Genomic DNA, 27,972 nt, shown 5'->3' with positions numbered 1-27,972 from the left:
AGGAAAAACCCAAAAAAGCCTCAACGTTGGTCTTTTATTAACAAAAACAAACAAGATTTAAAAAGTCTCAACAGCAAAATCAGATTCTTTACAAGAAAACAACGAGAAGAAGCACGTTTTTCAGCTCTGGGTACAAACGTCGACGCTACAGTACAGAACCGAAGGGATACCGGGTCAGAACACGACAACCACTAGTGTAACAGGTGAGACCGCTCCTCACGTCTGGATTCGAGGTTTTATGTTTTAGTGACGAGACGACAAAGAAAGAAACCTTCTTAAAAGGTTAAAAAAGGCAACAAAAAATATCCCGTTGTGCTGCTGTCGTCTATTTTTCATGACTCTACAGTAAAGCGGCTTCTTCAGGGTTCCACCACACGTTCTAGATTATTCCTGAGCAGAGTCACCGCCGCTCATTCTGCAGACGTTTGGGCTCAAACTGAAGCGTTGTGGTACCAGAGGTCCAGCTCAGCTTTCACATAAAAACAGATTTTTATCCAGATCAAAATCTGGCCACCGAATGAAACAGGAAGTCCTCCGAATGAAACAGGAAGTCCAGCTGTCGGGTGATTTCTCTCTGGGGTCCAGGGCCTCAGACGGCGGCGGCCGGCTGCGCTTGCTGCGGGTTGGTGGCGGCGGTGGGCGTGGCCTGCCTCGGCAGCGTGTACATGGCGCCCAGGAACTGGTCGGCGATGCGGCCCGCCTCGCGCAGACCGCTGAGCAGCGCGCCGTGGACCGTGGCCGGGTAGTTTCTGATGGTGTGCTCTCCAGCGAAGAAGAGCCGGGGGACGGGCTGAGGAGAGAGGACAGCGAAAAACCCGTGAAGAAGAAAGACTTTCCTGTTCGGTGCGTTTATCTGACGCTTCCTGCAGCTCAGCCTTCCAGTCTTTCCACAAACTTTCATTTGCATTTAGCTCCAGACTTTGACTAGGCCACTCTAACCACTGAGCTATATAATACACTGGGGTGCTGATTTTGCCAAAAAACTGAAGTCACTGGCCGCCATCTTGCTACTCCCGACTCTCCCAGAATGTAAAAAACAAGCAGTTTTCTGGCTGAGTGAAAACGTTTCACAGGTAATTCTACAGTCAGTGGATGTACTAACACTATCAACTACAAGGAAATTAGGTGCTGAAATATTTTACACGTTATATATATATATATATATATATATATATATATATATATATATATATATATATATATATATATATATATATATATATATATATGTTTTTGTATATTGTTATTTATATATTTATGTTATGTATGTATATTTAAATAAATAAAATGCAAAATATTTCAGCACATGACTTTCTCATTACTTAATAGTTTTAGAACATGACATAAAACTATATGGCATTTGGCATTTAAAAAAAGTCTTAAGCCCCCCTGAACATGAGAAAATCCTCGTTATTCGATGCTGTAGCGCACATATTCCCTAGTTACTGGGGGGAAATAGGGAGTACCAATATGGCGGCTGGTGGCTTCAAAGCGACTCGTTCAAACAGACGGTGATTAGCACTCCAGTGTATAATATAGCTCAGTGATTCTAACACACTGATACGCTTTGTTTAATCATCCCACCGGTCGGTGGGGAGTCCCTGCATGGTGTCTGCAACCATTGTTTAAGTCTTCCTACAGATTCTCAAGCAGGTTTAGCTCTGGACTTTGACTAGGCCGTTCTAAAAACACACGGATGTTAAAACCTTAACAAAATAGATGAAACTTTGGGTTTAGCTGTAGAAGTTGTTCTGTGGGGTAAAGAAAATATGCTTTGTTCACAGTGGTCTGCGCTGAAGCCCGGCCATGGGGCCCCAGCAGGGACCCGGGCTCGACTCTCCTCACCTGTGAGGCTCCAGGGATGGCCGGGCCGGGGGTGATGGGCTGGGCCATCAGGTCGTAGTCGTTACCCGAAGAACCCGCCGCCACATAGGAGTAGGAGCCCCTCGCCCAGGGGTCGGCACGCCACCGGGTCACCACCGTCTCCTTTGGCTGCCATGAAAACAGAGAACGTGAGTTTAAAGCGGTTCCAGGATGAATGGCTGGACCCCTGAGAGCCCCGGTTCATTCAGGGGGGGCGGGGGGGGGGGGGGGGGGGGGTCACCAGAGGTACGTCTTTTAAGGCGGAGCTGGAAGTAACATCTAAGGCAGGACTGACACGGTTTATATCAGGACTCTATGGACCTTCTACAGCAGCTTTTACTAACTTTGGCTATAAATTATATGTTTATTATGGTATTTAAATGCAATAATGATAATAAATGCACGTTTTAGAATAATCGCTTTTAATTTTCACAACAGAATGATGCTGAAAGTGCCAGTAATATTTCATTTTAAATCAATATTTTTTCATTATGTTGCAAACTATGATTTATTTATTTTTTTACATCATTATCCACAAATAACATCCCGTCCATCCTCATTTTTTTTTAGACCTCAAAATAGACATAAAGGGTGTTTCTTTAACGATGACATCACAGTAGATCTTTATCATAAATTAGAAGTTGTCTGTTTTTTAACAGGCCAGGTGACTTTAATTCAGACTGAAGGCTGCAGGCCTCTGCTTTAAATAAAGGCGGTCCGGTTACCTGCGGCACGGCGCTGCTTCCAAATATTCCTTTGAGGATTGCCAGGCAGCGTCCGACGATGACGTCGTCGCTGATGTTCTCCATGATGCCGGCGGCCTCTCCGGCCATCAGAGCGAGCAGGATGGGAGCTGCAGAGGGGAGCGGTGGGGGGGGGGGCGTTTATTTATGTTTATAGAGAACCAGAACTTCACCAGACGACGTCTCTGGAACATGGCGGCACGCTGTGATCTCATCTCACCTTTATAGAGATTCCAGAAGAGGAAGAGCTCGCCCCGGCTCGCGGTGGTGGAGCCGACGTGACCGAACAGGTTGACGCTGGGATCCCAGAAGACGCGGTCGAAGCACAGCACCACCTTCCAACGCACAGGGACACAGTCAGCAGACACCCCCACCAGCGTTACCTGACATCAGAGGACAGAAGGGCTCCCCCTAGTGGGGAGGGAGGGCACCAGCAGCTCTGATTGCATAATAATGCAGCATTCTGTGCGCTGCAGCGGCGTTTGGAGATCCTGCTGCAGAGGATGGAGACGGGCAGCAGATACGGCTCTGATCCGGATAAACCTGCACGCTCTGCCCAACGGGCGGGGGGGCAGACCACGCAGGAAAACAGCAGGATGTAAGACGTTTAGACCATTTTTAGCTAAACCTCAGACCAAAACTAACTCAGTGCTTCTTTAAGTTACCTATGTGTCCAAACTATTCGGCTATTGGGCCAAAATTGTTAAATTGAAAGCAAAAAATTATTAAAAATAAATAACAATCAAGAAGATTGATTTTTTTTCTAACCAACCCAACAAAACATAATTTTTTGAAAATATATTAAACTGCATTTGGCCGATTTTAATAAATTAATTCCAGTCAGATTTTAATGCACCAAAGTCTGCGTTGGAGTAAAAGTCGTTCTATTTACTATGAAACTAAAGTGAATCTAAAAAGTCTTCTTATTAAGAGACAAATGTTTGGTGTTGTACTGAACATTCAGTCGTACGATCTTCACTTGTCTATAATACATTTACAGTAATTAAAAATAAAAGTTTCCATCTGCAAAAAGCCACAGGTGCTGCCCGGCCAGTTGGAGGGCCCCATAAAATCAGCCCAGGGGCCACAGACGGCCCCCGGGCCACGGTTTGGACCCCCCTGCCCTGTATCTACCCTCCTGGACCCAAACCACTGCGCCTCGGTTCTGGTTTGGGACTCGTTCCCATCTGAGGCCCTCTGTCACATCACTCACATAAACATAAGAAAGCCTGCTGCTGTGCACTGCCTGTCAGCTTGCTGCAGCACGGCTGCTAAACTATTTGCCGACAAGGAAGTTAAATTCACTGCTGGAAACTGTTTCAGTGTCAGAAGACGGCGTTAAAGATCTGAACTTTATGAGCTGCTGAGGTGAAAACCAGCTGCTCACCACCATCGTTCTGATTCTCCATTCAGAAAAACGATGGTGGGGAAGAACCATCGTTTCTCCTCCACCATGAGCTGTAGGGCCTCAGCCACAGACGGGGTCCTTCCACCTGGCTGAATATGTTTTAGGTGCAGAACATGAAGAACCAGAACATAAAACTCTACATCCAACCAGAAAAAGGCCCAAAGTAGACATATTTTCATGTTCCATCTCTATGTAAAGAAGTTCTGATCGGCTCCAACCTTGTTGAGGTTCCCAAAGCCCATCCTCTGTATGGCCGACGTCTTCCACTCCGGCAGCGGGGGCACGAACTGCACGGCGGGGGGCTGCTGCTTCAGCACGCCCAGCGGCAGCGTGCAGAGCACCGCGTCACACTTGTAGATGTAGGTCTGCGTGGTGGAGCGCGTGTTGACGGCGATCACCTCGCAGCCTGCGGCGGGAGACCACACCAACCTTAGAACGCTCCACCTCCCCCCCCCCCCCATCATCACCGGGGAAGCTGCACCTACCGGACGCCGTGTAGCGGACCTGCCGCACCGCCGTGTTCAGCTTGATGTCCAAACCCTCGGCCAGCGCCACGGGAACGCAGGAGTAGCCGTTGCGCACGGTCAGGTGGCTGCCGGTGAACTCGAAGTCGTCGTCCTGCGGGGGGCGCCACAGAGCAGAGGCACGGTCAGGCAGAGAGAAGCGGGCCGGCGGCGGCGGCGCCGACTGGGCCGGCGGCGTGTAGCTACCTGATCCCAGTGCTTCAGGGACAGCGTGGAGAGGGGCGTGGCGTTGGCGAACTCCAGGTTGGCGAAGTGCCAGTCCAGGATCTGCCGATCCCTGGAGGACAGGTAGACGTCGCTGTGGGGGAGCAGAGAGAGAGGAAGACACGATGAAGAGCGACGGAGAGACTCACACTGGACCGGTCAGCGCCAGCAGAACTGCTGGAAGCTTCAGTCACGCCTCGTTCTACACGTTACACGCTAAAACAGAAACATGGCCGACAGGAAAGCATCAGCACTAACGGTCACAGACAGGTGAGTCACCTGGGTGGGTTGGCCTCCAGCTCCTGGAGCTTCTCCTCCAGCTTCACCTGCATCTCGGCCAACTCGTCGTACTCCTGGCAGAGAAAACACACGAGACAGGTGAGCTGCAGGTGTGTGTGTAACTAACCTTTACAGCCCAAAGAGTTATTTGTCCCGCCTGGTCACATAATTAAACTCGTTTAGAGCTGCTAATGTTACCCCACCTCTTAACATTTCTGATAAATATCGACTTGTGAAAATTTGTCGTCATTTATGAACCACCATTTAAAAATATATATATATATACATTTTTAGGTTTTAAAATAAAGAAAAAAACATTTAAGTTTGGCCAAAAGGACGCATCGTCTTTGTTTGTAGAAAATGAAGAAGATGTAGGAAATGAAATTAAACAGAACAAAAAAAATGATTGGTTCAAACAGAGCTGAGAAAATATTAGATCTAAAACCTTAATTTTTCATTAAATCTATACTTTAACACACGAGTTGGCTCTGTGTCATTTTTAGAGACCCCTGAACTAAACCGTCCATTTAACACTGCAAAAACGGAACTATAAATAAGTAAAAGTTTCTTGAAATTAGTTTATTTGTCCTTGGTTTGAGCAGGTAATTAAGATTATCTGCCAATGGAATGAGTATTTTTACCCTTAGAATAAAATAATTAGATATACGGCACTAGAAATAAGATGATGGACACCAGTTGTTCCTGTTTTAAGTACAAAAATCATCTTTCATGGTGAAATCAAAGACAAATTCACTCATTTCAGGAACATGTTCCTTATTTTTAGTTTCCATTTGGCTTCTTCGTTCTGCTCTGGATTTCATTCAGCAGCAACATTTTTATCCATAAAAGAATCAGAAACCCCTGAATCACTGTTGGTCGGCCACATGAAACGTTTTACAGTCGAAAACGTGACAAAATGTGTTTATAAGACATGAGAACTAATGTGGCTCCAGTGATTCAGGATTAAAGCGACGAGCCGTGCCTGTGACTGGGCGAGGCTGTGCGGTGAGTCCACACCCAGTTTCAGGTCCTGCAGAAAAGACAAACATCTGGGACAGAAACGGCTGACTCAACCTGTTCCCCGGTTCCCCGCAGGGAAACAAACTGGAACGAGGGTCCAAACATGGCCGCCGTCAGCTGCCGACGCAGAAAGCAGGGAGCTGCGTGTGGGAGGAAGCCCACGAGACGCCCAAACAAAAAGGCTGCGGTGATAAATCCACGGCGTGTCCACGCAGACGGGGGAAACGCTCCATCCGTAAAAACATCTGCAGCCATAAAGGCCGGCGGCCCGTGGAGCGGCTGCTGTGTTTAAACCGACGCAGCGACGGCGGAGGGGATTTATCACAGCAGAAATAAAAACAACGGCTAATAACACATTCAAGCAGGAGTTAAAATTAGGGCTAAACGATTTTGGAAAACAATCTAATTGCGATTTTTTTTCTTAATATTGCGATTTAATGCATTTTTTTTTCCAGTTTAATCTATCATGTCTTTTTAAACATATAAAAACAACAAATCAATTTGTTTCCTCGCTGTGCAGATTAGTTGCTAAAAGACCCGCAGCATCTAAACTCAGAGCAGAAATTATTGCATTCTTTCTACAATATATTTCAACCAAAATTGCAATTTTGACTTTTCTCTGCAACAAAAATGGCCTCTAAATAAAGATGTTTGTAAACAAGGACTATTTAAAACAAGAACTTTTAATGTTTCTATTAATCAGAATATTATTCAAGAGAACAGCTTTTAGTTGATTTGGACATCAATCCTTGTTGAACATAAAGTGCAACCAACAAGCAAGTCTATGTATTAAACTGATTGACCTGTACTTAATGCTATGTATGATTATATAAACTCTAAAACAAGTAATAAAATTAGATTATCTCACTGCTGCAACTGTCTTCCCTTCCATGTGGAGGCAAACCCACTTTAAACATTTTACCAACACCTAATGAACGTGTCTAATTCACTAATTGTTACATAGCCAAAAATTGCAGACTCTGCGATTTGGAAATTGCGTTTTTTTTTTAAATCGCGATTATATTGAAAATGCGATTAATTGTTCAGCCCTAGTTAAAACCACTTCAATCTCAGCTCGTCTGGTTTACTAAGGCAGAGCAGCGTTACGTTCTCAGAGGCATATATCCTGATCTGGTGGTTTATAAATTACCCGCAGTTTAATTTCCAAGTTTTACCCCCATTATAGCTCAGCTACACCGACTAATGCTGCCCTGCTGCAGGTCTGACCCGTCAACCACAAGCAGCCTTCCCTTAAACTGGAGCAGAAACAAGCGGGGGAGGGGGAGGGGGATTCAGAGCAGATGCTGCAGCAGGCTGTGCATCCCTGAGCCCGGTCTCCTTACCTTGCAGAGCGCCGTCAGGTCGCGGTGCTTGCTCTTCACCAGGAACTCGGCGGTGATGTCTCTGGGCGGCTTCACTTCGCTCGCCTCCTTATACTGCTGATGGAGCTCCTTCACCCGCTCCTTAGTGGACACCATCTGCGGGGGGGGGGGGACACATGGTGGTAAAGTCAGACTGCCGTCCTCACAGCGACGCTCCGGCGAGGCGCGCCGACCTCCCGTCACCTTGTTCAGGAGATCTCGGAGTTCTTCCTGAGTCTTCACGATCTTCTTCCAGTGCTCGATCTGCTCGTCTTTCACGTGTTTCTCCTGCAGCCTGCAGACACGGTCGGAAATGTTTTCTTGTGATAAAACACAAAAGAAGCGCAGAATTGTCAAGAAGAAGAACAAATAAACATCTGAAAAGTGTGGAGCGATAAAATCCTTCAAACTACGGCTTTGCTACGCCTCCTCTGAGGACAGCCGTGTTTTTCTTTCCATGCTTCTATCAACTAATAGCTGCCCTGTTGTCATATTCTTCCACCTGAGCTGTGGCTCTCTGCAGCTCACCCAGAGTCACTAAGCGGAAGCCTCCGTGTTTGACGGACTTACTGAATGACCACCTCCAGGGCCTGTCCCAGAGAAACAGGCTTGTTGTTGAGGAAGTTGAAGTCCAGCTGATGGCTGAGGTAGGAGGTAGCCTCAAGCAGCCGGTTGAACTCCTGCTCCACCATCTCATCTTTCTCTTTTGGGACCTGAAGAAAATACGCTGAGTCAACAGCGAGGACAACGTGGCTGCGACGCCCAACATGACATAAATTATGCCGACTTTGGATGTAGGAATCATCTGTTTATGAACTGCAAAGGTTTTTAAATCAAACAAATGTTGATATCAGACGTAGATAAATAGATAAAATTTAATAGTTATTAAATGCATTTATTAAAGAGTGATTAAATGTAAAAAGCTCTCCAAACTGACCTGGTCCAGTGTAAAAAAAGAAGAGTAATTATAATTTACAGCAGCGCTATGTACCTTTTAGCCACTAGGGGCGCTAGACCTATAACTTCCAGGTCTAGCGCCCCTAGTGGCCACTGGCAGCACTGCACTGCCGCTAAATTGAACAGCTTCCCTGTTTCTCAGGAGTTTGGACCAGCAGACTGGAAAGTCATGAAGGTGCTGGTAAAGAAAAGCTTAAATTCACTCCTCCAGGTCAAATCCTACGAAAATATGTCATCATATCGTTTTCTTTTTTTGCTGAGCGCTGCTCTAGGTCACATGACCCATTCAGCGTCGGATCCCACCCCCTCAAGGCGAGTTTTTGAGACGGTCAGCCCGCACGGAGCTCCGCTACGCTCCACGTCCTGCATACTGCCCTGAAAAATAATTTATTATAGCTTAAATTAAACTGATAAGCGTACGCGGTGCTGCTTTAAGATAACTGGTTGTTCCTCCCTGAGAAGATAAACTGTCACTGGGTTTTTGTGATAATTGGCAACATGTGGAGGAGTTTCAGCAAACAGGAGCAGCATCTCTTGGATTTAGGGCCAGACTTTGACTGAGCCATGTGAGTTTGAGCTTAAAGCCACAAACCGTTGATATTCAGGATATTCTGGTGGAGAGCAGAACCTGTGGTCCGGGTCCTAAAGCAGCAAAGCTGACCCTGGTTTACTGGTTCTAGGTTCTCTCAGTCCGTTTACATCCACTCTGGCTGCTTTGTCTTTGAGATGTTTTATCCTCCTCCATAATGTCGGACTGGTTCTGTTTTGGTCGTTTACCGACTCCACGGGTCAGTAATGAGGCGGGTCCAGAAAGACGTGATCAATCACAATCAAGGAGAGCAAACCGTTCTCCCCACTGGGCCCGGTTTGTTTGGCTAGCTCATGATCTGAAACCCTTACTTTAGATTTACTCGGGTTATTTCTGATCTGAAATCAACATTTGTTTGACAAAAACAGAAGATAACTGATACTTTTCCAAGGCTCTGTACTAATGAGAATCTCCAAACATTGATTATTCTCAGCATTTCATGCTCTTATCAACATGCAGACAGAGCTTGATGCTATGTTAGTGACTCCAGACAGCATGAATCCACACAGCTGATTCTACCAGTGAATCTTTGTGGGCTTTAAACCTCGCTGGACTAAAAACAAGTTAAAACAAGTTTCACTTTGTACAGCGTAACTGTGTGGAGATTCCTGTGGTTAGTGTTTCTGCTTGGTTCTGGTCCAACATGGACGTGAAATGGTTACATGAGGTGAAGAACAAAGTGGGCGGGGCTAAATCGTTAACTATTAAACAGCTCAAAGTTAGAAATAGACGAGGTAAAAAGATATATACATACACTTGTGCACCGTTCCCCCTTTAGCAGATCAACATGGTAAGGATTGAGAGAGGGGGGGGGGGGAGAAAGAGAGAGAGAGAGAGAAGAAAACATGTTGAGTGAACAACTTTAACCTGAAAGCAGTTTGCACAAAAGTTAAAACATGAACATTTCAACCATCTGGAACGCTTCTAATGACGCGAGGCGGTGAGAAGCTAAATACGTCCAACAGTTGCTGCGTTTTGTGGGAAACCAGAACCCCACCAGAACCAAGCGGGTTGGCACAAACAGAGAAATGCCAAAACACTCCATTCTTCACTAAGACCAATCAACAATCACAAAATCCATAAATTACTAAATATTCTATATTATTTTACCACGGACATTAACACAGATTGTTCACAGAGCTGGTAAACGTATGCATGATCCAAATTAAGCGGAGACTCGTACTTTTGCGCCTCAGTGAGACTAAAGTTTAGTGCAGATTACTGTGAGGCTCTTTAGAAATGCGCACAGAGCTTAAAAACAGCAAATGTATAAAAAATAATAATAATCTAACGATAAACTGTGAAGGGAGGAAATGGAAACGCCGGATGAGGTCATAAATAGGAGGCAGCGCTGTGATTGGTTAGTTAGGCGGATCAGTATGAACACAACAAGCTGGTCTTTTCCTGATCAAAGCAAAAAATAAACAGGAAATTTTACACGTCCATTCTAAATTGTTGAAAAGTTTATATCAAGAGTTAAATTAATTAATTTTTCAATAATTAGACACAGTGGTTCACGTCAAGTTTCTGATAATCTTCATGATTATGGCTTACAGCTGATGAAAACTAAACATTAAATTAGGAAAATGATCTCTTATGGTCGCCAGAGGAAGGCTGCAGTCATCGACACAAGCGATGTGCTGGAAAGTTGAGTGGAAGGAAGAACTGCCTCCTCTGACGACCTTTAAGCAGCAGGACTTGGCACCATCTCACGCTGCCAGCAGTACCAACACCCGCTTTAATCACCGGCTGGGTTGGGCAGGACTACAGAGAGATTCTGGCTGTTATCACACCAGAGTCAATGACTTCCTGTCAGCAGAGCCGCGGCCCCGTCGCACATTTCCTCCTCCATCACCTGTAAGCCAGAACCATCCGACTCGAGCAGCAAGCAGCGTGTGGAGAGAACCTTTAGCTTCGCTGTTTGAGCTGAATCACAGAAAAACGACCCCGCTTTTTAAAGATATCCTGATAATAATAAGCGGAGAACGTGCGGGGAAGGTGCGGAGGACGGCGGGGGTTCTGGCAGCGGCGTCGTACTCACAGCCTGGCCATTGGCTTCATAGAGAGGACACTTCTGCTTGATCTTGGCCAGCTCCATGTTCACCTGCTTACTGACCACAGCCATGGGATTCCCTCCTGCACAGACCAAACACATGAAGCTCACTGCCACACACCATGCGCTTGCAGACATCGCCCTCCGCTGGAGGAGCGTGTAACTGCAGCAGCGCCATGTTGTCCCACGCATAAATACATAAATACGTAGACGCCTCATTGGGAGCAGGTTGGCGCGTCAACGCCACCGCCATATTGTATGTGGCAGAAAGTAGTGAACCTCTATATTCCCTGTGTAAATGTTTTAAGTATTCAGATAGAGAGATATAGATGGAGCTTATATATACACTTGTACAAATTTTTTTATAGAGATTAATTGATAGAGATTGGCAGCCAGATTAGCTTTTTTGGGGGAGTATTAAAGAGATAAAAGTACTAATATAAGAAAAAAGTCATAGGATATTAAAGTAAAAAAGACAAAAGTGGTAATATTATGAGAAAAATGTCATATTATGACAATTAAGGGGGAACATTTCCAGAATAGTCACAGTTTGCAGAACTATCTTAGTCCTGGAGTAATAGGGCCAGGTTAGATTCTTATAATTCTTTTTATTCTTTACAAGAATAAAGTCAGGAGAATGAAGCCAAAGGGATACGAAATAAACTCGTAATATTGCAAAAATTAAAACATTAAGAATATAAAGTATATTCTGAGATTAAAGTCCCTCTGATACTTTATAAGTGACTGAGTCTAACAGCAGATTTGCCCCATTCAACATGGCGGACGCTCTGACTCATCTGCAGCATAGGCAGACCCCGCCTAACGAGGCGTCTACATTTTTAATGTCTATGGTCCCACGTCTTATACAACTACAAAGAGCTTATTTGTAAATCAATTCTGTCTTTTTGCTAAGATCAGCAACACGGATAATTTGACGTCTGACTATATAAACAAAAACGAATCATTTCCATCTTTGAGTCACAGGACCCGCTGATCCTCACCCAGTCCTGTCACCACCATGGCTCCCAGGTCTGCTACATAGTTGCCCTTCCTAAACGTCGCCACTCTTCCTCCCACGCGGTCCTGGGTGCAAACGGGGAGAGAGACACGTTTAAACCACTAGGAGCTACGCGTGGGTTAAAGACACGCAAATATGAGAGCGGCGGTCCAATTAAGAGAATAAAACATTCAGAGGAGAATAATCTGAGGAGAAAAAAAAACCTAAACAAATATTTATAGCCTCTAACATCATAAAAGATAAACCCTTAAAGTACAAAAGTGGAAACAACAACATTAGATAATCAACAAATAGTTTTAACAAATAAAAACACCTTAACTAGCCCATGCAGGGACTTTAATGCCGGTCTTAATAATAAAACATAAGAATAGTTACCTCACATTTACGCTCAGCATCTGTTTTTATATAATCTCATTTATCATCCGCCTGTTTTCCTTTATTATAAATTATGTTGCAGTTTCTGTTTATTCTCTACTTAAATCCAGCTGTTTATGTTCATAGTATCTCAATCGTTGTATTTTGCTCACTCACCTGTATGTGGTCTCACCTGTACCTCAGTTTGGGGGTGGGCGATATAGACTTTTATCACCATATAAATATAAATTTTATCACCATATACCGCGGTACTATTGTGATAACGATAAAAGTGCCGATCAAAGAATAATACCAGCTTCTTTTTATGTAAACCGTGTGGCATTGAGGTCAATTATAGCTCCATAAATACAAATACTGTCCTTAAAAAACACATTTAATAACGTAACATATATTAAAACAACAATTGAAATATGTTTCATCAGGACAAGGTACATAAAGAAATGTCATTTTTGTGACTGAACTGCACACGGTAACGATATTAAATTATATTTTTCACAATTATTGATGCTCTGAGGAAACCAACGAAGAAGAAAACAGCTAAAATAACAATCCTGACAGTTTTCTGGGTTTTCAGACATTACTAATTGGAATTATTTCCCATAAAAACACGCCTCATATAGCCCACACTGCTGGTTAGCTGCTAAACTACTGTCGCTGCTCTCTACCTTAGAGTTTAATCTAATCCAACCGTAACATCGATAATAAGACGTGTGTTTTATCTGAGGCGAGTTCAGCCCCACCTACCCGGGCCTCCAGGACCGTTACATCCATCCCAAAACTCTGCAGCTGCCTGGCTGCAGCCAGACCGGACACACCTCCACCGATGATTATCACCTTCCCTGTCTTCTTTGCTGCAAAAAAAAAAAAAACAACAGAGGTTTGCTCAGACTCTGCATCGGTTTGCGTGTCGGCCATATTTAGTCACAAACCGATGAAAACAGCAACATGGTCTAAAATGTCATTAGAAGTGATTAGCCCAAGTCTGACCAGTGGGTGTAGATGGAGGCGACATATTAACAAGAAGCTGCAGTTATATTTGGTTTAAAGTGATCGTTAGCCAATAATTATGCTACTGATCAGCTAATTACATGCACGGAAATTAAAAGCTGAATTTCTATGGTTTGGGTTGAGATTAGTTTAATAAACTGTCACACATTCAGCAGTTTAGACTGTGTGAAGCTGTATGAAGGCCGCGCTTGTTAAATTCATAGCTCTGACTGAACTTTTTGGTAAATATACGAGACAAAAGTGAGAGAAAGCAGGTGAAACGGACTCACTGGGTAAAGGCTTGACTCTCTTGTAAATGCCGAAGTTTATGAGGCCGTGCCTTTCTAAATAACTGTGCACCCTGTGAACCAGCACTGTGTCGCCTGTAAAGAAAAAGAGGAGAACATCAAATAGGATCTCTTATTCTCATAAATAAATAAGGAATTAAAACAAAAGTAGTTTTATGCCTCACTGTTGTACGGAGCTTCCAGCTGCTGTACGGTGGCCTCAAAGGTGAGCTGGATCTTCGGGTTGTCCAACCACAGCTGGATCTGAACGAGACGGACAGGAGGAAGGGATGCCTGAGCCTGAAAGCGCTTTATTTGTTTGAGGAAACGGAAAGGAGGCTTGATGTGACTTACGGTGCGGTTGCGGATGTACAGGAAGACCTTCTGCGTCTGCTGGGGACCGCTGATGATGTCGGGGAAGCAGGCGGCTTCCTGGGACGTCATTCTGTCGTGAGGAAGGCGACTCTGGAAAGCAGCTCCTTCCAGGCCTAAAAGGAAAACATCTCACGCTGATTTTCACCTCAGTGCTAATAATAAGCACGATAAACGAGTTCTCAGCTCTAACGGGAGGAAAAACGGGTCATGCCTCCGGCGGCAGGCTCACCGGACGGTTCCTCGGGTTCGCTGTCGTTCTCCTCCTCGGGAGGCGGCGGCGGAGGAGGGATGACCTGCTTCCTCTCCTTCTCCGCCTTGGCGTTCCTCTCCTCCTCGGAGTAGTATTCGTCCTCGGACAGGTTGGCCAGGCTTTCGTCCATCTCGCGGTACTCCACCTGCAACAGTAGGCACAATAAAAGCACCATTAAAACCGGCATTCCAGAGGTCCGCCCCTCCGTTTGCTCGCTCTCCTGAAAACAGCTAAAATCAGACCCAGCATTAAAAAAATCCCCTCATAACTCTGACAGTTTCTAATTTTTACGATAATTTAATGTTAATGTGGAGAGACAGAAAAAAATAAATAAAAATCAGCCAGAAATCTGACATGGCATGAAAAGGTGGAGCTGTTTGGGGAAGAGAAATACTGACTGTGACCTATAGAGCACCATCACCAGACCGCAGCACGGCGGTGGAGCCGTCATGGTTGGTTGTCCTCGGCTGCAGGATGCTGGTGACCTTCCACCGTACCACTGAGGCGCTACTCGTGTCCTGCAGAGGGTTATAAACACGGCCCAGAAACCCGCCGCCCCCCCGCTCAGGGACCCGTCCCACCCCGCAGAGTGATGGAGGCGCTCACCACCAGACTAAAGAACCCCTTTTATCCTCGGGACGTTAGATTATTAAACAAGAACGTTGCTCCCCCCGAGATCATGACCAATATGACATTCATTTATTTATGCGTTACACAAAAATACACACATGGACATGCACTGTCTGTACAACACAAAAAATATAGTGGAATAGTGGATCCTTATCGATTTATCATTGTTATTCAATAATTATCTATTTTCCATCATTTTCCCTTTTTATCTTTTTCTTAATTTTAGTGCAATAAGGGAACAGTAATTTGTAATGCAGTTGTATGAGATGACAGTAAAGGCCGACTTCACCACATTAAATAGGGCTGTGCATAAAAACTGATACAAAGATTAATATTGATGTTTTTAAAAACGATTTAATATCGATGTTCTGGCTTTCAATATCGATATATACGTACCAACCCCTAGGGGGCGTTATTACAACCATTACTGTTCAAAGTGAGCAAGTGAGACGAATTTACGGAACGGCTGACAGGATTTTAGAAGCACCTTTGTCCCTAAAATCAGACGTTTGGCACATTTTTGGTTCCTGTGATACGTTTAATGCATTGAACCAAATGCACTTTATTTTCCTTTTAATATATCAGTGTTCAATAAATCAAACATAAATATAATATTTGGCTGGTTTTGTTGACTGAATGACTCTGAGCATTAATTTGAAAGTAATAAATATCAATATTGGATATCAAATCAAAATCAAGCTGAGCTACGTATTGGGAATCGTATCGAATCGGCTCCTCGTAGATGATAGCCAGCCCTAACATTAAAGATGAAATGCATCTGAAACCTTCCCTCAGCCAGAGCTGGGGTCCCAAATTGGGCATCCTGAACTCCTGCCAACAGCGGCGGTGTCCTGCGACGTTTAGATGTGCGTCTGCTTCAGCACATCTGGGTTAACGGTCTGCGTCGTTAGCAGTAGTCTGTAGAACCCGGCCACTCGTCCAAAAGGACATTCACTAAATATTGTCATTAACTTCCAATAAAATCCAAATAAACTAACCTGCATCTATTAGCACGAACAAATAACTATAGACTAGCTCAATCCCAAAACTCCAGAACCCTAAAATATTTACTTTTGCTCGCTTCCGTCGACTTGTTCTACGGACTTCAGCCGCGTCGGCTTCGGCCCCTGCAGAACCTGACTGGTGGGGGAACGGGGGACCTCCAGGTTCCCCGCTAGGCGAGGACCTCTCCTTCTTCTTTGGTTCCATCGGTCCAGCAGCCGAGGCCGATGGACCGATCTGGACATCAGGACCCAGCGGCCTTTCGCCTGCCGCTGCTCCCCCAGACGAAGAGGAGGAGGAGGAAGAGGAGCCCGCATCCGATTTCTTGCTAGACAGCATTATGGAAGATGTTGGAGGCCTCTCCTGGACAGGAAACACGAATAAATTAAATTCTCATTAATGCAAACACAACATGAACGATGCAAAGGTAACTTGCAGAAAAAAAAAACATCAAAAATATTGAGTGAAATGGTACAAACTGAAATGTTTTAAAACAGCAAAATAAAAAGATTTCAAAATGAAAATGGCAAATTGTGATTTGCAGGTGAAGAACAAAAAAGTACATTGCACCATGTGGCATCTAAATAACATAAGTGTGTGTGTGTGTATGGGGGGGGGGGGGTCCTGATCTAAACCATCCATTATAGCTCAGGCTGCATGTTCAGCCTGGTTTTCCTGCTGGAAGGTGAACCTCCACCCCCGTCTCTCAGGTCTCCTGCAGCCTCAACAGGTTAGATATCACAGCCCTCGGACTCTGACACAAACTTTTATATCTTTTTTTTTTGTTGTCTGTTGCTTTTTTGTATGTACTCTAAACCGGAGAATTACTGAAACAAATTTCTCCACAGTAACATGGCCCAGCCTATGAAATCAGGTGGACGTCCATGTCCTGGTAGGTCTGCAGGTGGTCCATCCTCTCTCCAGGTGATGATCAGAACTCTGGGATGTTGTTGTAGAACCTGATCCTGCTGTAAACTGGACCAGAACTTCCTCCCTGACCCGTCTGCTGGGTTCCCTGGGTCTTCAGTGATGCAGTTTGTTGTCCAATATTCAATAACAAAGCTCTGAGTCCTTCCCCGTACAGTTGTATTTATTTACATTTTAAATCACACACAGGCAGACTAATTTATTCATGAGCTGACTGCCGACGGCGCCGGAACTGAATCCAAATGCATTCATATGTTGTTTTTTTAGTTGTTAAAACGTTTTAAAGTTATGTATCCTTTTCATTCACCTTATTAATCTGCACGACTGAATTGTAGTGTCAGAAAATATTATAAATGTGATAAAATTGTATCTTATTTAAGAGTACAGTTTTGCAAGGCATTCTGGGTCTGTCAAATTTATCCAACAGCTTTCCTGGTCCAAATATACAAAACATAGTGATTCAGTTTGTTTATACAGCACCAGTTTGCGACACGTGTCACATCAAGGCACTTTACAATAAATATATTACTATAATACTACAACCCTTTTTGGTTCATCTAGCAAAATCAGATTTATACATAATATCTTAAAGTTTAACTCTTTTTTAACGTTTTTTAGAGCTTGCATCTGTTTCAATGGATATTTCTACAGCTGTGAACAGAGTTTAAGGGCAAGTATGAGTAATGCATAAAGTCAGAGTTTGATCAGACATGGGACAGGTGAGATATTAAAACCCAACATTTTCAACCAGCAGCAGTATATAGTCAGTTGTGAACAAAGTAACAATGTCAACTCAAATCAAATGTCTCTCTACCGTTTAAAACTTGTAAATTCGCTTTAGGAACCACATAAAATAATGTAGGGTTGAGTAATACGCCGCCTAAAAAACGAGCAGACTTGACAGAAACGATGTGCAGGGTGCATGGGTGTGATGGTTTTATGACATGAAAGCTCCAAGGTACAGGGACCTTGTCTTGTTTTACCCATTTCTCCGAACACCTGGTAATATCCATTCAAACACTAGGGGACGAAGACAGAACCAGAAATATGGTTACAGACAGAACGAACTGAACAAAACCGTTTGCCTTTTAAAAGACACTTCATTCAAGACAAGCTAACAGGGAAAAAACAACAGCCGAAACGTCAGTGAGTTGCATCATTTGGCTAAACGTCTGTTTATGAGACGACCTGCTCAAGAAAGCTTTCAAAGATCTGCTTCTTAGCCTTTCTTTCAATATTGGAGTTTGATCGGCGTCTGACATTAATCATCATCGGTATAAAACCTTTTGACACGTCCTGGTTTTATTTGTTATTTTGACCCAATGGACGCACGTAAGCTAGCAAAGAAAAAGCTAGCTGCAAAGTGTGAACAATGTTAGCTCACGCAATAGCTTTGTTACTAAATACTATTACCACACATTACTTACAGTTTATAGAATAGAAACGACAATGAGCTGTACAACGAATTCCCGAGATATTTAATCTCTCATTTTAAATGCAACCCGTTGAACAGACCAAAGAGTACCATGCTGCGTTAGCTTAGGCTAACAATGAAACCTAGCTAGCAGGTGCGCAGGGTTTGCATAGCAACCGATCCACATTTTAAAAAAACTCCCTGCTAATTAAAAGGCGTAATTATTTACACTTTAAAGTCAATATTGAATAATATTACTGAGAAAATAAAAATACAATAATTACCTCTTAGTCCTCCGAAAATATCAACACAAAGACGGCACAGTTGCGGGTTTCCTCAAAGAACTCTTCTGTGATTGGTGGAAGACCAAACGTTATGCAACGACACTCGGCTATGATTGGCTGCGGGAGCTGTCTTTCAAAAGAAGGGCGGGGTTTAACGGGTCGATTTTCCAGCTTCCAGCTCTAACCTGCTTCTAACGTTTATTTTTCACTAATTTCAACATCTGATCTAAACTGACAATTTTGTTAGGATCGTTTTCCTCAGTCTGAGCCCCGCTGAAACTGACGGCGGTCTGGTACCGAGCGGGCGCTGCGTGTGAGCACCGAGAACGTACGTCAACGTCGCCGCCATGTTATGAGGGGCTTTTTTTTAAAGGAACTGTGGCAAACTGCACAAGTTCGGTTTGGGTTATGTCAGATATTAACACCAAGAAGATCTTATGTTTCACATGAGATGGGAGAATGTCACAAACATGAAGCTGATACCGCAGTAATAACGCTGCTACCTTTTTAATGAACTAATTACCCAATGAACAGTTACTTCATTGATTTAATGTGCCACTTATTCATCCACCTGCATCCACCCGATCTATGCTCTTTTATCTAGATATAAAGGAATAAAACAATGCACAGACACTCACACCTAAGGGCGATTTTGAGAGACCAATTAACCTGTTACTACCCTTGGACTTTGGGAGGAAGCCAGAGTAACCAGAGAGAACCAAGTCATACACAGAGAGAGCATGCAAAGGCCGGGGTTTGAACCCAGTCGAGGCAACCCTGCCACTGTGCAGCCCTCTCTAACATGCCGGTATTGTTGATAAAGCAGACACATCACATTGTGATGAAAACGCTTTTGAAGATTAGCAGAACCTGACATGGAATGTTTCATTCATTTGGAAAACACTTCCTGTACACGGGCCTGGAAGGAGGAAGTTGCCACTCACAATATGGCGGATGGAGCAACGTATGGTTTCTCCTGAGCCAATGCGGTGTCTGCCCTGCCCCTAATGGGCAAAGCAGGAAGGGAGGACAGGTAAAGGTGAGCTGCTACGCCGCTCCTTCCACCCAGGAAAAGATCTCGGCGTCTTGTTGACTTCTTTGTTTCTTCCTTTTTCAGGCGACTGCGAGTAAGTATTACCTTTTAATTTCGATATATTCTGACTCAAGCGCATATTTTTCTTTAAAATGGGTGACTATTGGGACTGAGAAGTACATTAGTGGCATGTTTTAACTAATCTAGGTGTTGCTCTGCGCTGAATTACTGTAAGAGTCAAATGAAACAGTTTACCTGTTATGTGGGTCAGTAGTAGATGAGTAGCTATGAAATTTAATTCCAATAATAAAATTAATAAACCAGGAAGTACTATGTTCAACAGTTTATCCATCTAAATCACATAAACTAGGCCGTTTCCTATGTTGTTCCCCTTCAGGCTGGTGAAAGTCTATAACCACTTAAATTAAAGTATACCTTAAACTATAATTCAGGACCCCACTTCTTTTTTTATCTTAAAGAAAATCAAGCCTACAGAATCTTGGCGATGGTGAAGCAGGAGCAGAAGGAGTCATCCGACCGGCCCGACAACACTGCCTTCACCCAGCAGAGGCTTCCAGCATGGCAGCCCATTCTCTCCGCAGGCATTGTTATTCCAGGGTTTGTCCTCATTGGGCTTGCCTTCATCGGCGTTGGAGTTGGTCTCTTCATTACTTCACAGAACATCCAGGTTCTGGAGGTAAGACGGGGCCATCTAACACAGGGGTCTGCTACCTTTCCAATCCAGAGAGCCATGTATGCCTTCAGCCTGGCTAAATAAAATGTGTTTAGAGCCACAAATATTACATGATCTTTTGGGAAAAGGCAACTTCTAATTTTTTTAAATCTATTAGTGAAATTATATTGTCAGTTTTAAAGGATCACTATTTATATTTTTAGGTTTTAAAATGAAGACCACATATCCATCCTCAGAAAAAAAGGATGGATATGTTGTCTTCTATTGACAAGAAAAATAGATCAAAAGAATAGTTGCTGCTTCTTTTTTGTAATTCTGCTGTGGAAATTTTATGCCACTTAATCCATAAAAAACAACTAAAGCCTCAACTTGTTACATTTTTTTTTCTATAAAACTCTTGGTACTTTATATTCTTTAGCCAGAGTTATTAAGGGCCAGTGTGGAAGGTCCAAAGAGTCACTTGCAGCTCTAGAGCCGCAGGTTGCAGACCCATGATCTAACGCATCCATTGCTTCTACCAGCCTGCAGAAACAACCTGTTTTCAGTGCTAAAATGGAAACAAAATAATCTTTTTTTTTAATTCTGATCAGTAGCAACCCCTCTCTGCTTTCTGACACCTGATTTGTAAGAATCTCTGCAAGTCTTGACTTTATCCCCCCCCCCAAACAGCTGGACTACACTGGAGCCGACACAGCCAATCCCTGCTATGAATGCGGTCGTCAGAGTACTAAAAACTGTGTGTGCACCATGGAGTTCTCCCTCAGCACTCTGTTTAAGGTTGGACACAAGCCCTGCTTTTGCAAGCTATGAATGTTTTGTTTGTTTGTTTGTTTTATTAGGATCCTCATTAGCTTCAGCATCAGCTAAAAGCTATTCTTCCTGGGGTCCTTCAGTCTTCCACGTGACAATACAATGTATTACATCACATTACACACTATACATACAAGACATTTACACAAAATGTAATACATATTTACAATTAACACCTTTTATCATTAAAGAGTAACATAAATAAATAAACATAATTAACATAAAATTTTGCTACTCCAGATAGATCTATATCAAAGAACTAGCTAACAAGAACCCTACACAATATCTCCTTAATAAAATTAACATTAACTATCCAGATTTCTTTGAAGGTAATATTTCTTAAGTGAAGTTTAACTTTACTCTTTCCATAATCTGAAACAGTTTGTTTCATGTTTTTTTTGTTTGTTTTTTTGCATTTTTCTCTTCCTCACAGGGGCCTGTCTTCTTCTACTACGGCCTAACCAACTACTTTCAGAACCAGAGAAGATATGGCGTGTCTAAAGACGACACACAGCTGTTTGGAGACTTGGATGCCATTAAAGTAAACTGATACACCTTTTTTTTTTTTAAATGTATTATTCATGATAGAGAAATACAATACCTTTTTTTTAATCTATTGTCACATGATGTAAACCACTCCATCGTAGCTCTGGCTGTATGTTAAACCAGTTTAACGGGTTTTTCCTCCAGGATTCTCCTTTATTTAGCGCCATCCTTCTTATCATAAACTTTGGCCAGCTTCACTGTTCGTGCTGAAGAAAGGCATCCCACCAGCATGATGCTGCCACCACCATGTTTTACCATGGCTACGTAGTTTTCCACTGCAGATGGCGTGTTGGATGCTCGCACTCACCCCTACAGAACAGAAATTATTATACGTTTCTCTAGACCAGAGGTGTCAAACTCATTTCTATATAGGGCCACTTTGGCGTCATGAAAAGGACCGGTTGCACGTGTATAGATGATACTTTTCATTTCATAATTTCATTCCAGTTCAGATAGAAGTATAAAAAATGCACAATAACATAAAAGTAGCACCCTTAGGCCCAGTTTATACAGTTTATCTGCAAAAAAAGTTGATATTGTGGTGAGTTACACTTACAGGAGGCACAGTTTTAGCCACTTTATACACTTTAAAAGGATATATGCCTCTACTTTATGACATGATATGCTTTTTTTTTTTGGCTCTTGAGGGCCGGATAACTTACCTTGACAGGCCGGATTTGGCCCGCGGGCCTTGAGTTTGACACCTGTGCTCTAGACAATGTCTCTCTTCCATGAACGCCACATTTGTATTTTTTACAACAAATAGTTTTAGTCAGTTGTATAAAGATGTGCACAAGGTAAACCAATCAAGAACAGTTTCGTTTAGAAATCAAATTGAACAGCTCTTTTAAAATTGTGTCTCCTGAAAGACTCCCACTAGCGACTGCGCGCCGTTTGACTATGACGGCAACAATAGGTCAATCGTGCCTTGTGGGGCGTTGGCAAACAGCATCTTCAATGGTATGTTTTATTAAATATTCCCTGCAACAAATGCTGTTTGACGTATTTTGGCTGCCTCAGTTTTTCTGCCTTTTTCTGCTCTTTTGAAAGACACCTTTAAGCTCTATGTGAAGACCAACAACAGCGGGAAAAAGGAGGTGCCCCTCGATGGGAAAGGCATCGCTTGGTGGACAGACTACAACGTCAAACACAGGAATCCCGACGTGACGCCGCTGAAAGACGCCTTCAAAGGTAGCACTGACCAAAGACCGGCTCGTCTTCTCTGTAGGTCTAAACATTAAACGGCGTTTATTTTCAGACACCGTTAAGCCCATAAATTGGCCCAAACCTGTTTATGAGCTGGACACCACCGATGAGTATAACAACGGCTTCATCAATCAAGACTTCCTGGTGTGGATGAGGAGGGCCGCTCTGCCAGATTTCAGGAAGCTGTATCGGCGAATAACAGCTGATGAATATCATGATGGTCTACCAGCTGGAAACTACTCTCTGGAAATTACCTACAGTATCCTTTTTCATATGTCTAATGGCTTCTGGGAGGGTTGTTGGATATTTTCATATGGATTTTTAACAATTTTCACTCATAAATTTGGATGGACTTTATCTTTTTTACACTGCTAGCAGGGTCAGAGGATGAGTTTATAGTGAGACCTCAAAGTTTCTGTCGTGAACATCACAGACTGCATGCTATCAACTTGTTTTACTGGTTAGGCGAGGTTGTGCTTTAAAGTTGTGCTTTAAAGTGACGCAGGAGTTCCTTGAGGTGAACACAAAAAAGGGAAATGTTCTTAATAGAGTAAACAAGCTAGGCAAATGATGCTTGCCATGCCGGGAGCCATGCAAAGGAGCTTCTCACTGCCTTGGGAAGCTGAACCCTTTCCGCCATGAATTATCTTGATAAACGTTTTGGATTCAGGCGACCCGTCTGGGCAGATATTTATCTTAAACTGCAAATCTGTTGGTGGCCGGAAGTTGTCTAATATTTATAGCACCATGTATTTTAAAGGCTGCACATCATTGTTTTTTTTTTTTAAAGCTTCTTTTTATTTTTGTCTGGACTTGTAACATTCATTCATCCATCCAATAATAGTCTACACCTGCTTATCCGTGCGGAGGATAAGCTGTCCTAACAGTCGTGTAAGATATTATTTTTTAAAACATTGTTTTGGAGATATTCGGCTTTCTAAACGTCTGGTTATGAGGCACGTTATCAATCCTTGTTTTTAGCCCTGCTGAAGCCAAATCACTAAAACTAGACATTTGTTTCTCATAATATGTCCTTAGCCATAAAAAGTAAGCGTAAGGTAACAGAGAAGTCAAAATACAGAAACTGTACAGACTCATCCCTGTTAAAATAAGTTTCAATGGGAGGGGAATTTACTTCAAAAGTGAAACTCACAAATGTTTGTTTGTGTATATCAGTTAATTTGGATGAACAATAAGTTCATGTTATTTGGAAATTATAAAGTAAAATTATGCAAGTCATAATAGATGGAGTAAAGGTGGCAATAGTAAATAAATCTGCTGGAAACCTCACATTAAATGTGTTCAGACTAAACTATGGAGAAGCATCATAATTCTTCGTAAAACAAAGCATTTTCTGAATTATAAATCACTACACATTCTTTACTGTTTAGTGATTTTCACCAGACCTGAGCTGCTGTGTGAAAGTCGGGGCTAACGCCTAAAGGACGTCACTCTGCACGCCGCAGAAAAGAGCCATGAGGATGGTTCACAAGGCTGGCTATCACCGCCACACTGATCCATTTTTTTATTATTCTGCTCAGACAAAATTAGCTTTCTTTGATTCATACATTGGGGATTTTTATGTCTTCTGGCTTCAAAATGTTTTCTATACAGATGGAGAAGTCTAAACTTTGTGGATATTAGGGCTGAACAATTAATCGCATTTTCAATATAATCACGATTTTAAAAAACGCAATTTCCAAATCGCAGAATCTGCAATTTTTGGCTATGTAACAATCAGGGAATTAGACACGTCCATTAGGTGTTGGTAAAATGTTTAAAGTGGGTTTGCCTCCACATGGAAGGGAAGACAGTTGCAGCAGTGAGATAATCTAATTTTATTACTTGTTTTAGAGTTTATATAATCATACATAGCATTAAGTACAGGTCAATCAGTTTAATACATAGACTTGCTTGTTGGTTGGACTTTATGTTCAACAAGAATTGATGTCCAAATCAATTAAAAGCTGTTCTCTTGAATAATATTCTGATTAATAGAAACATTAAAAGTTCTTGTTTTAAATAGTCCTTGTTTACAAACGTCTTTATTTAGAGGCCATTTTTGTTGCTTGTGGTTAACGCAGAGAAAAGTCAAAATTGCAATTTTGGTTGAAATATATTGTAGGCAGAACGCAATAATTTCTGCTCTGAGTTTAGATGCTGTGGGTCTTTTAGCAACTAATCTGCACAGCGAGGATACAAATTGATTTATTGTTTGTATATGTTTAAAAAGACATGATAAATTAAACTGGGAAAAAAATCACATTAAATCACAATATTAAGAAATAAAATCGCAATTAGATTATTTTCCAAAATCGTTCAGCCCTAGTGGATATCCTTAACTTCTTCCCCTAAGACTACCCGGTCCTGACCTTCAACGGCAGAAAGAAGGTGGTGCTCAGCAACGTTTCCTGGATGGGAGGAAAGAATGATTTCCTGGGCATTGCCTACCTCGTCGTTGGTTCCCTGTGCATCGTCATGTCCATTGTGATGCTCATCGTCTATGCTAAATTCAAATTCCCCGAAGAAGACTGAGCATCTAAAGAAAATAAACGCCAAAGGAAACATGGAAACATGTTCTTGTGGTTGAGCAACCTCAGTTGGCAACAGCTCTGGCTTCAGACGAAGAGTCGGAATGACCTGAGAGCTGAAGTCACTATGATGAAGTTAGGATTTTTTTTAGTTTTAATATAGTGCTAGTACAGTTTAAAATGTTTTATCTCTGCCTTTTTTTCCTCTTCAGAGTGTGAGGTGCTTCCTCCTGTAAGGTCAATGATCTTAAAGCCATATATGTAAAGCTATTTAACACTAATCAGGTAGTTACATTTGATAAATAGCTTTCATGCAAATGTTGTATAAATTGTAAATATTTACTTTTAACTCAGGGATATGGTCTGCAGGGTACTCTTGTCATGTTTTCTATTGGTCAGTTTCAAAGCCTTTTTGTTTCTAACTTTTACTGTTGAAATGGTTCATCTTGGTATTTATTGAATAAAACATCAAGATCTTATTTTTGCTCGTTTGTGTAATTCTTGCCCTTATGCTCAGCAACTCGGAGTAAAGAGACGCCAGAAAGGAGGAGGTGTGGTTGAGCCTGGTGCCAGGTGTGACGCTGTCTTTAACAGCTGTGATTGGTTGACAGTACAAGAATAAAACACATTTAATGTGCTCCTAGTGATCAAAGGAGAGAGATTAACTGATTAGACTGGATTCAGAAATCTGTGTCATGAATCTAAGTCAGCAAAATTAAATTATTGTCACCCAGCATTAAAATGTTTGAACGCACCTTATTTACATCCTCATTATTTTGATTTGCTTATATTTGCCTGCCAAACTGTTCATTTTACTACATCTGTTTAATATTAATGTGAACTCACCTGTCAGCATTTTACTGGGATCGCCTGCTAGTATAAAGCGATTGGATTTAGTCAAACGACCGACATAAACTGGAGAAAAAAGGTGAAAAAACAGAGAGGATCAGTGCCTCTGTCTGCACAGCTCTGGGAGGAGAATAACGAAGCCAAGAGGCGACTCTGAAGCACAGTGCATCTTTTTCTCTGCATGTCTTGGTGCTTTAACGCACCAGCCTGGAAAGTGAGAAATTCTGCGTAGCAATCAAAAGCAACCTTGATATGACCATTATGTACAATACAGAAACTATTTTCTCACCTCTTTTATCTTGTCTAGAATGCTAATGTATGTAAAATATTTTTCTGCAACATTTTCATTTCCTTTTAAAATGTTTATTATTGAGAGCATTTCTATAAATATAAGAATCCCTTTGTGCTATATCCTTTTTAAATTTCTCCACTTTTCATGATTATTCAATATTTTTCCTATTATTTATTCTCAAAATGACATAACCAGAGCCAGGCGTTTAACCCGTTGGGCCGCTGTAACTACTTAATTTCCCTCTGTGGGGATGAAAAAGTTGATCTTATCTAGATATTAATAATTGTATGATTGTTAAAGAAGTTTATGTGCTGATTTCTGTGGAGAATGTGGATTTAGGGTTGTCAGAGTAAATGGGGCTAAAGATATGTGCTTTTTAGGTTTTGTCAAATTTATAAAGATGCTTACAGTTATGCGCTACTGTGTTGGTTTATTGTGTGGAATCCCAGTAAAATACATTAACAAGTTTGTAGTTGGAGTGGGATAGAATGTTAAAAATGTATAACATTTTTGCAAGACAACATGGACCTAAATATTTGAAAATATATATTTAGCTGACTTTTATTTCGTGCTTTGTATGTGTTGTAGCGCAAGGTTCTGCAACCTGCAAGTTCAGACCTCAAAGTGGCTGGTGATAGCTTCAGCAAAAAAATGATAAAGAACCAGTTGCTTTTAAATATAGATATGACAAATGCAGGGTTTAACAGTTTTAACAGAATAATTGTGTTGAGCTTCCACAGCAGAATGACACTAAAATACCTTTTTCTTTTCTTTTTTTAGATTTAATAGGCTGGAAACAGCTTTTTAAAATTATTATCCAAAAATATCAGCATTCCATTGGAGGAAATGTATCCGTCCTCTTTTTGCTAAATGTTTTGCAAATTTTTTCTTTCTGAAAAAGTAAATTTTTTCATAGTAGATATTTATCAAAAATTATAAGTTCTGCTTTTTTAAAAGGTCATTTAAGATTTGTGGCTCTAAATGTGTTTTATTTAGCTGGAGAGAAGGCAAAAAAATGGCTGCTTGGATTGTTAAAGTTGCAGATTCCTGAACTGGGAGTACTAATTTTGTTGTGTCATCTGTCATCTTTACTCTCTGATTGGTACAGTAATATTGATTAAACAAGTAAGAGAAAAACAGAAGCATACGATTCTGTTGAGTAGATTAATTTAGAAAAAGTGTTAAATGTTGGAATTGGTTAAATATTTGACAAAAAGACAATAACATCAAAAACAACTGGACTGCAGTTTTTTGATTTGATATAATCATTAAAAAAATGCTGCATCATTGGAGACTACTCCCTTTCTCCCTCTAGCGGCCATCTATTGTTTGGAGAGAGAAAAAAATATAACGGCATCATGGGTAATGTAGTGTTTTAATCCAACGCTCTGGTAAATTTCCCGTCAATAGAACGACATGTACCAGGATCCTTTGCGCGTATAAACGAGGCTAGTCCCAGCT

At 42.1% G+C, this 27,972-nt stretch overlaps 2 protein-coding genes across 8 annotated transcripts; one reads left to right on the top strand and one right to left on the bottom strand.

The window, feature by feature from the left end:
- Positions 1 to 18: 18 nt before the first annotated feature.
- kdm1a (lysine (K)-specific demethylase 1a) lies at positions 19 to 18,676 on the bottom strand. Of its 7 annotated transcripts, XM_036151174.1 has the most exons (22): positions 18,551 to 18,622; positions 17,836 to 17,872; positions 15,995 to 16,288; positions 14,273 to 14,441; positions 14,023 to 14,156; positions 13,854 to 13,932; positions 13,672 to 13,764; positions 13,139 to 13,245; positions 12,003 to 12,084; positions 10,990 to 11,084; positions 9,703 to 9,720; positions 7,973 to 8,115; positions 7,607 to 7,697; positions 7,385 to 7,519; positions 5,022 to 5,095; positions 4,725 to 4,836; positions 4,500 to 4,632; positions 4,233 to 4,420; positions 2,827 to 2,941; positions 2,589 to 2,716; positions 1,846 to 1,992; positions 19 to 790 (listed from the first exon to the last, which is right to left on the bottom strand). In XM_036151174.1, exons 2-22 carry the CDS (start codon positions 17,863 to 17,865, stop codon positions 590 to 592), a joined length of 2,568 nt encoding a protein of 855 aa, XP_036007067.1. In that variant the 5' UTR covers positions 17,866 to 17,872; positions 18,551 to 18,622; the 3' UTR covers positions 19 to 589. The 7 variants fall into 7 exon arrangements, with proteins under 7 accessions (XP_036007067.1, XP_021174798.2, XP_036007066.1 ...); XM_021319123.2 differs by lacking the exon at positions 17,836 to 17,872 and having other exon boundaries at positions 18,551 to 18,676; XM_036151173.1 differs by lacking the exon at positions 18,551 to 18,622 and having other exon boundaries at positions 14,273 to 14,438; positions 17,821 to 17,849.
- A 739-nt stretch (positions 18,677 to 19,415) lies between these two features.
- On the top strand, positions 19,416 to 25,849 carry tmem30b (transmembrane protein 30B). The gene is made up of 9 exons (XM_036150982.1): positions 19,416 to 19,589; positions 19,668 to 19,677; positions 20,072 to 20,280; positions 20,947 to 21,054; positions 21,521 to 21,628; positions 22,503 to 22,593; positions 22,684 to 22,824; positions 22,892 to 23,098; positions 25,196 to 25,849. Exons 1-9 carry the CDS (start codon positions 19,431 to 19,433, stop codon positions 25,372 to 25,374), a joined length of 1,212 nt encoding a protein of 403 aa, XP_036006875.1. The 5' UTR covers positions 19,416 to 19,430; the 3' UTR covers positions 25,375 to 25,849.
- The last annotated feature ends 2,123 nt before the right edge of the window (positions 25,850 to 27,972 follow it).

The sequence above is a fragment of the Fundulus heteroclitus genome, chromosome 19 (genome assembly GCF_011125445.2).
Source record: "Fundulus heteroclitus isolate FHET01 chromosome 19, MU-UCD_Fhet_4.1, whole genome shotgun sequence".
In the NCBI taxonomy this organism is placed as follows: domain Eukaryota; kingdom Metazoa; phylum Chordata; class Actinopteri; order Cyprinodontiformes; family Fundulidae; genus Fundulus; species Fundulus heteroclitus.
Note: the sequence above shows the minus strand (reverse complement) of the source record. Positions and strands in the feature narration are given on the sequence as shown.

Excerpts from the sequence above, each read along its gene's own strand:
- kdm1a (XM_036151174.1), bottom strand. The coding sequence starts at position 17,865 with ATGGATATTACCAGGTGTTCGGAGAAATGG. Across the intron at positions 12,085-13,138 it reads TAACGGTCCTGGAGGCCCGG|GACCGCGTGGGAGGAAGAGT; the intron begins GTAGGTGGGGCT and ends GTTTGCACCCAG. Across the intron at positions 7,698-7,972 it reads GCCCTGGAGGTGGTCATTCA|GCTGCAGGAGAAACACGTGA; the intron begins GTAAGTCCGTCA and ends CCGTGTCTGCAG.
- tmem30b (XM_036150982.1), top strand. The coding sequence starts at position 19,431 with ATGTTTCATTCATTTGGAAAACACTTCCTGTACACGGGCCTGGAAGGA. Across the intron at positions 22,825-22,891 it reads GCTGAAAGACGCCTTCAAAG|ACACCGTTAAGCCCATAAAT; the intron begins GTAGCACTGACC and ends GTTTATTTTCAG. Across the intron at positions 23,099-25,195 it reads CTCTCTGGAAATTACCTACA|ACTACCCGGTCCTGACCTTC; the intron begins GTATCCTTTTTC and ends TCTTCCCCTAAG.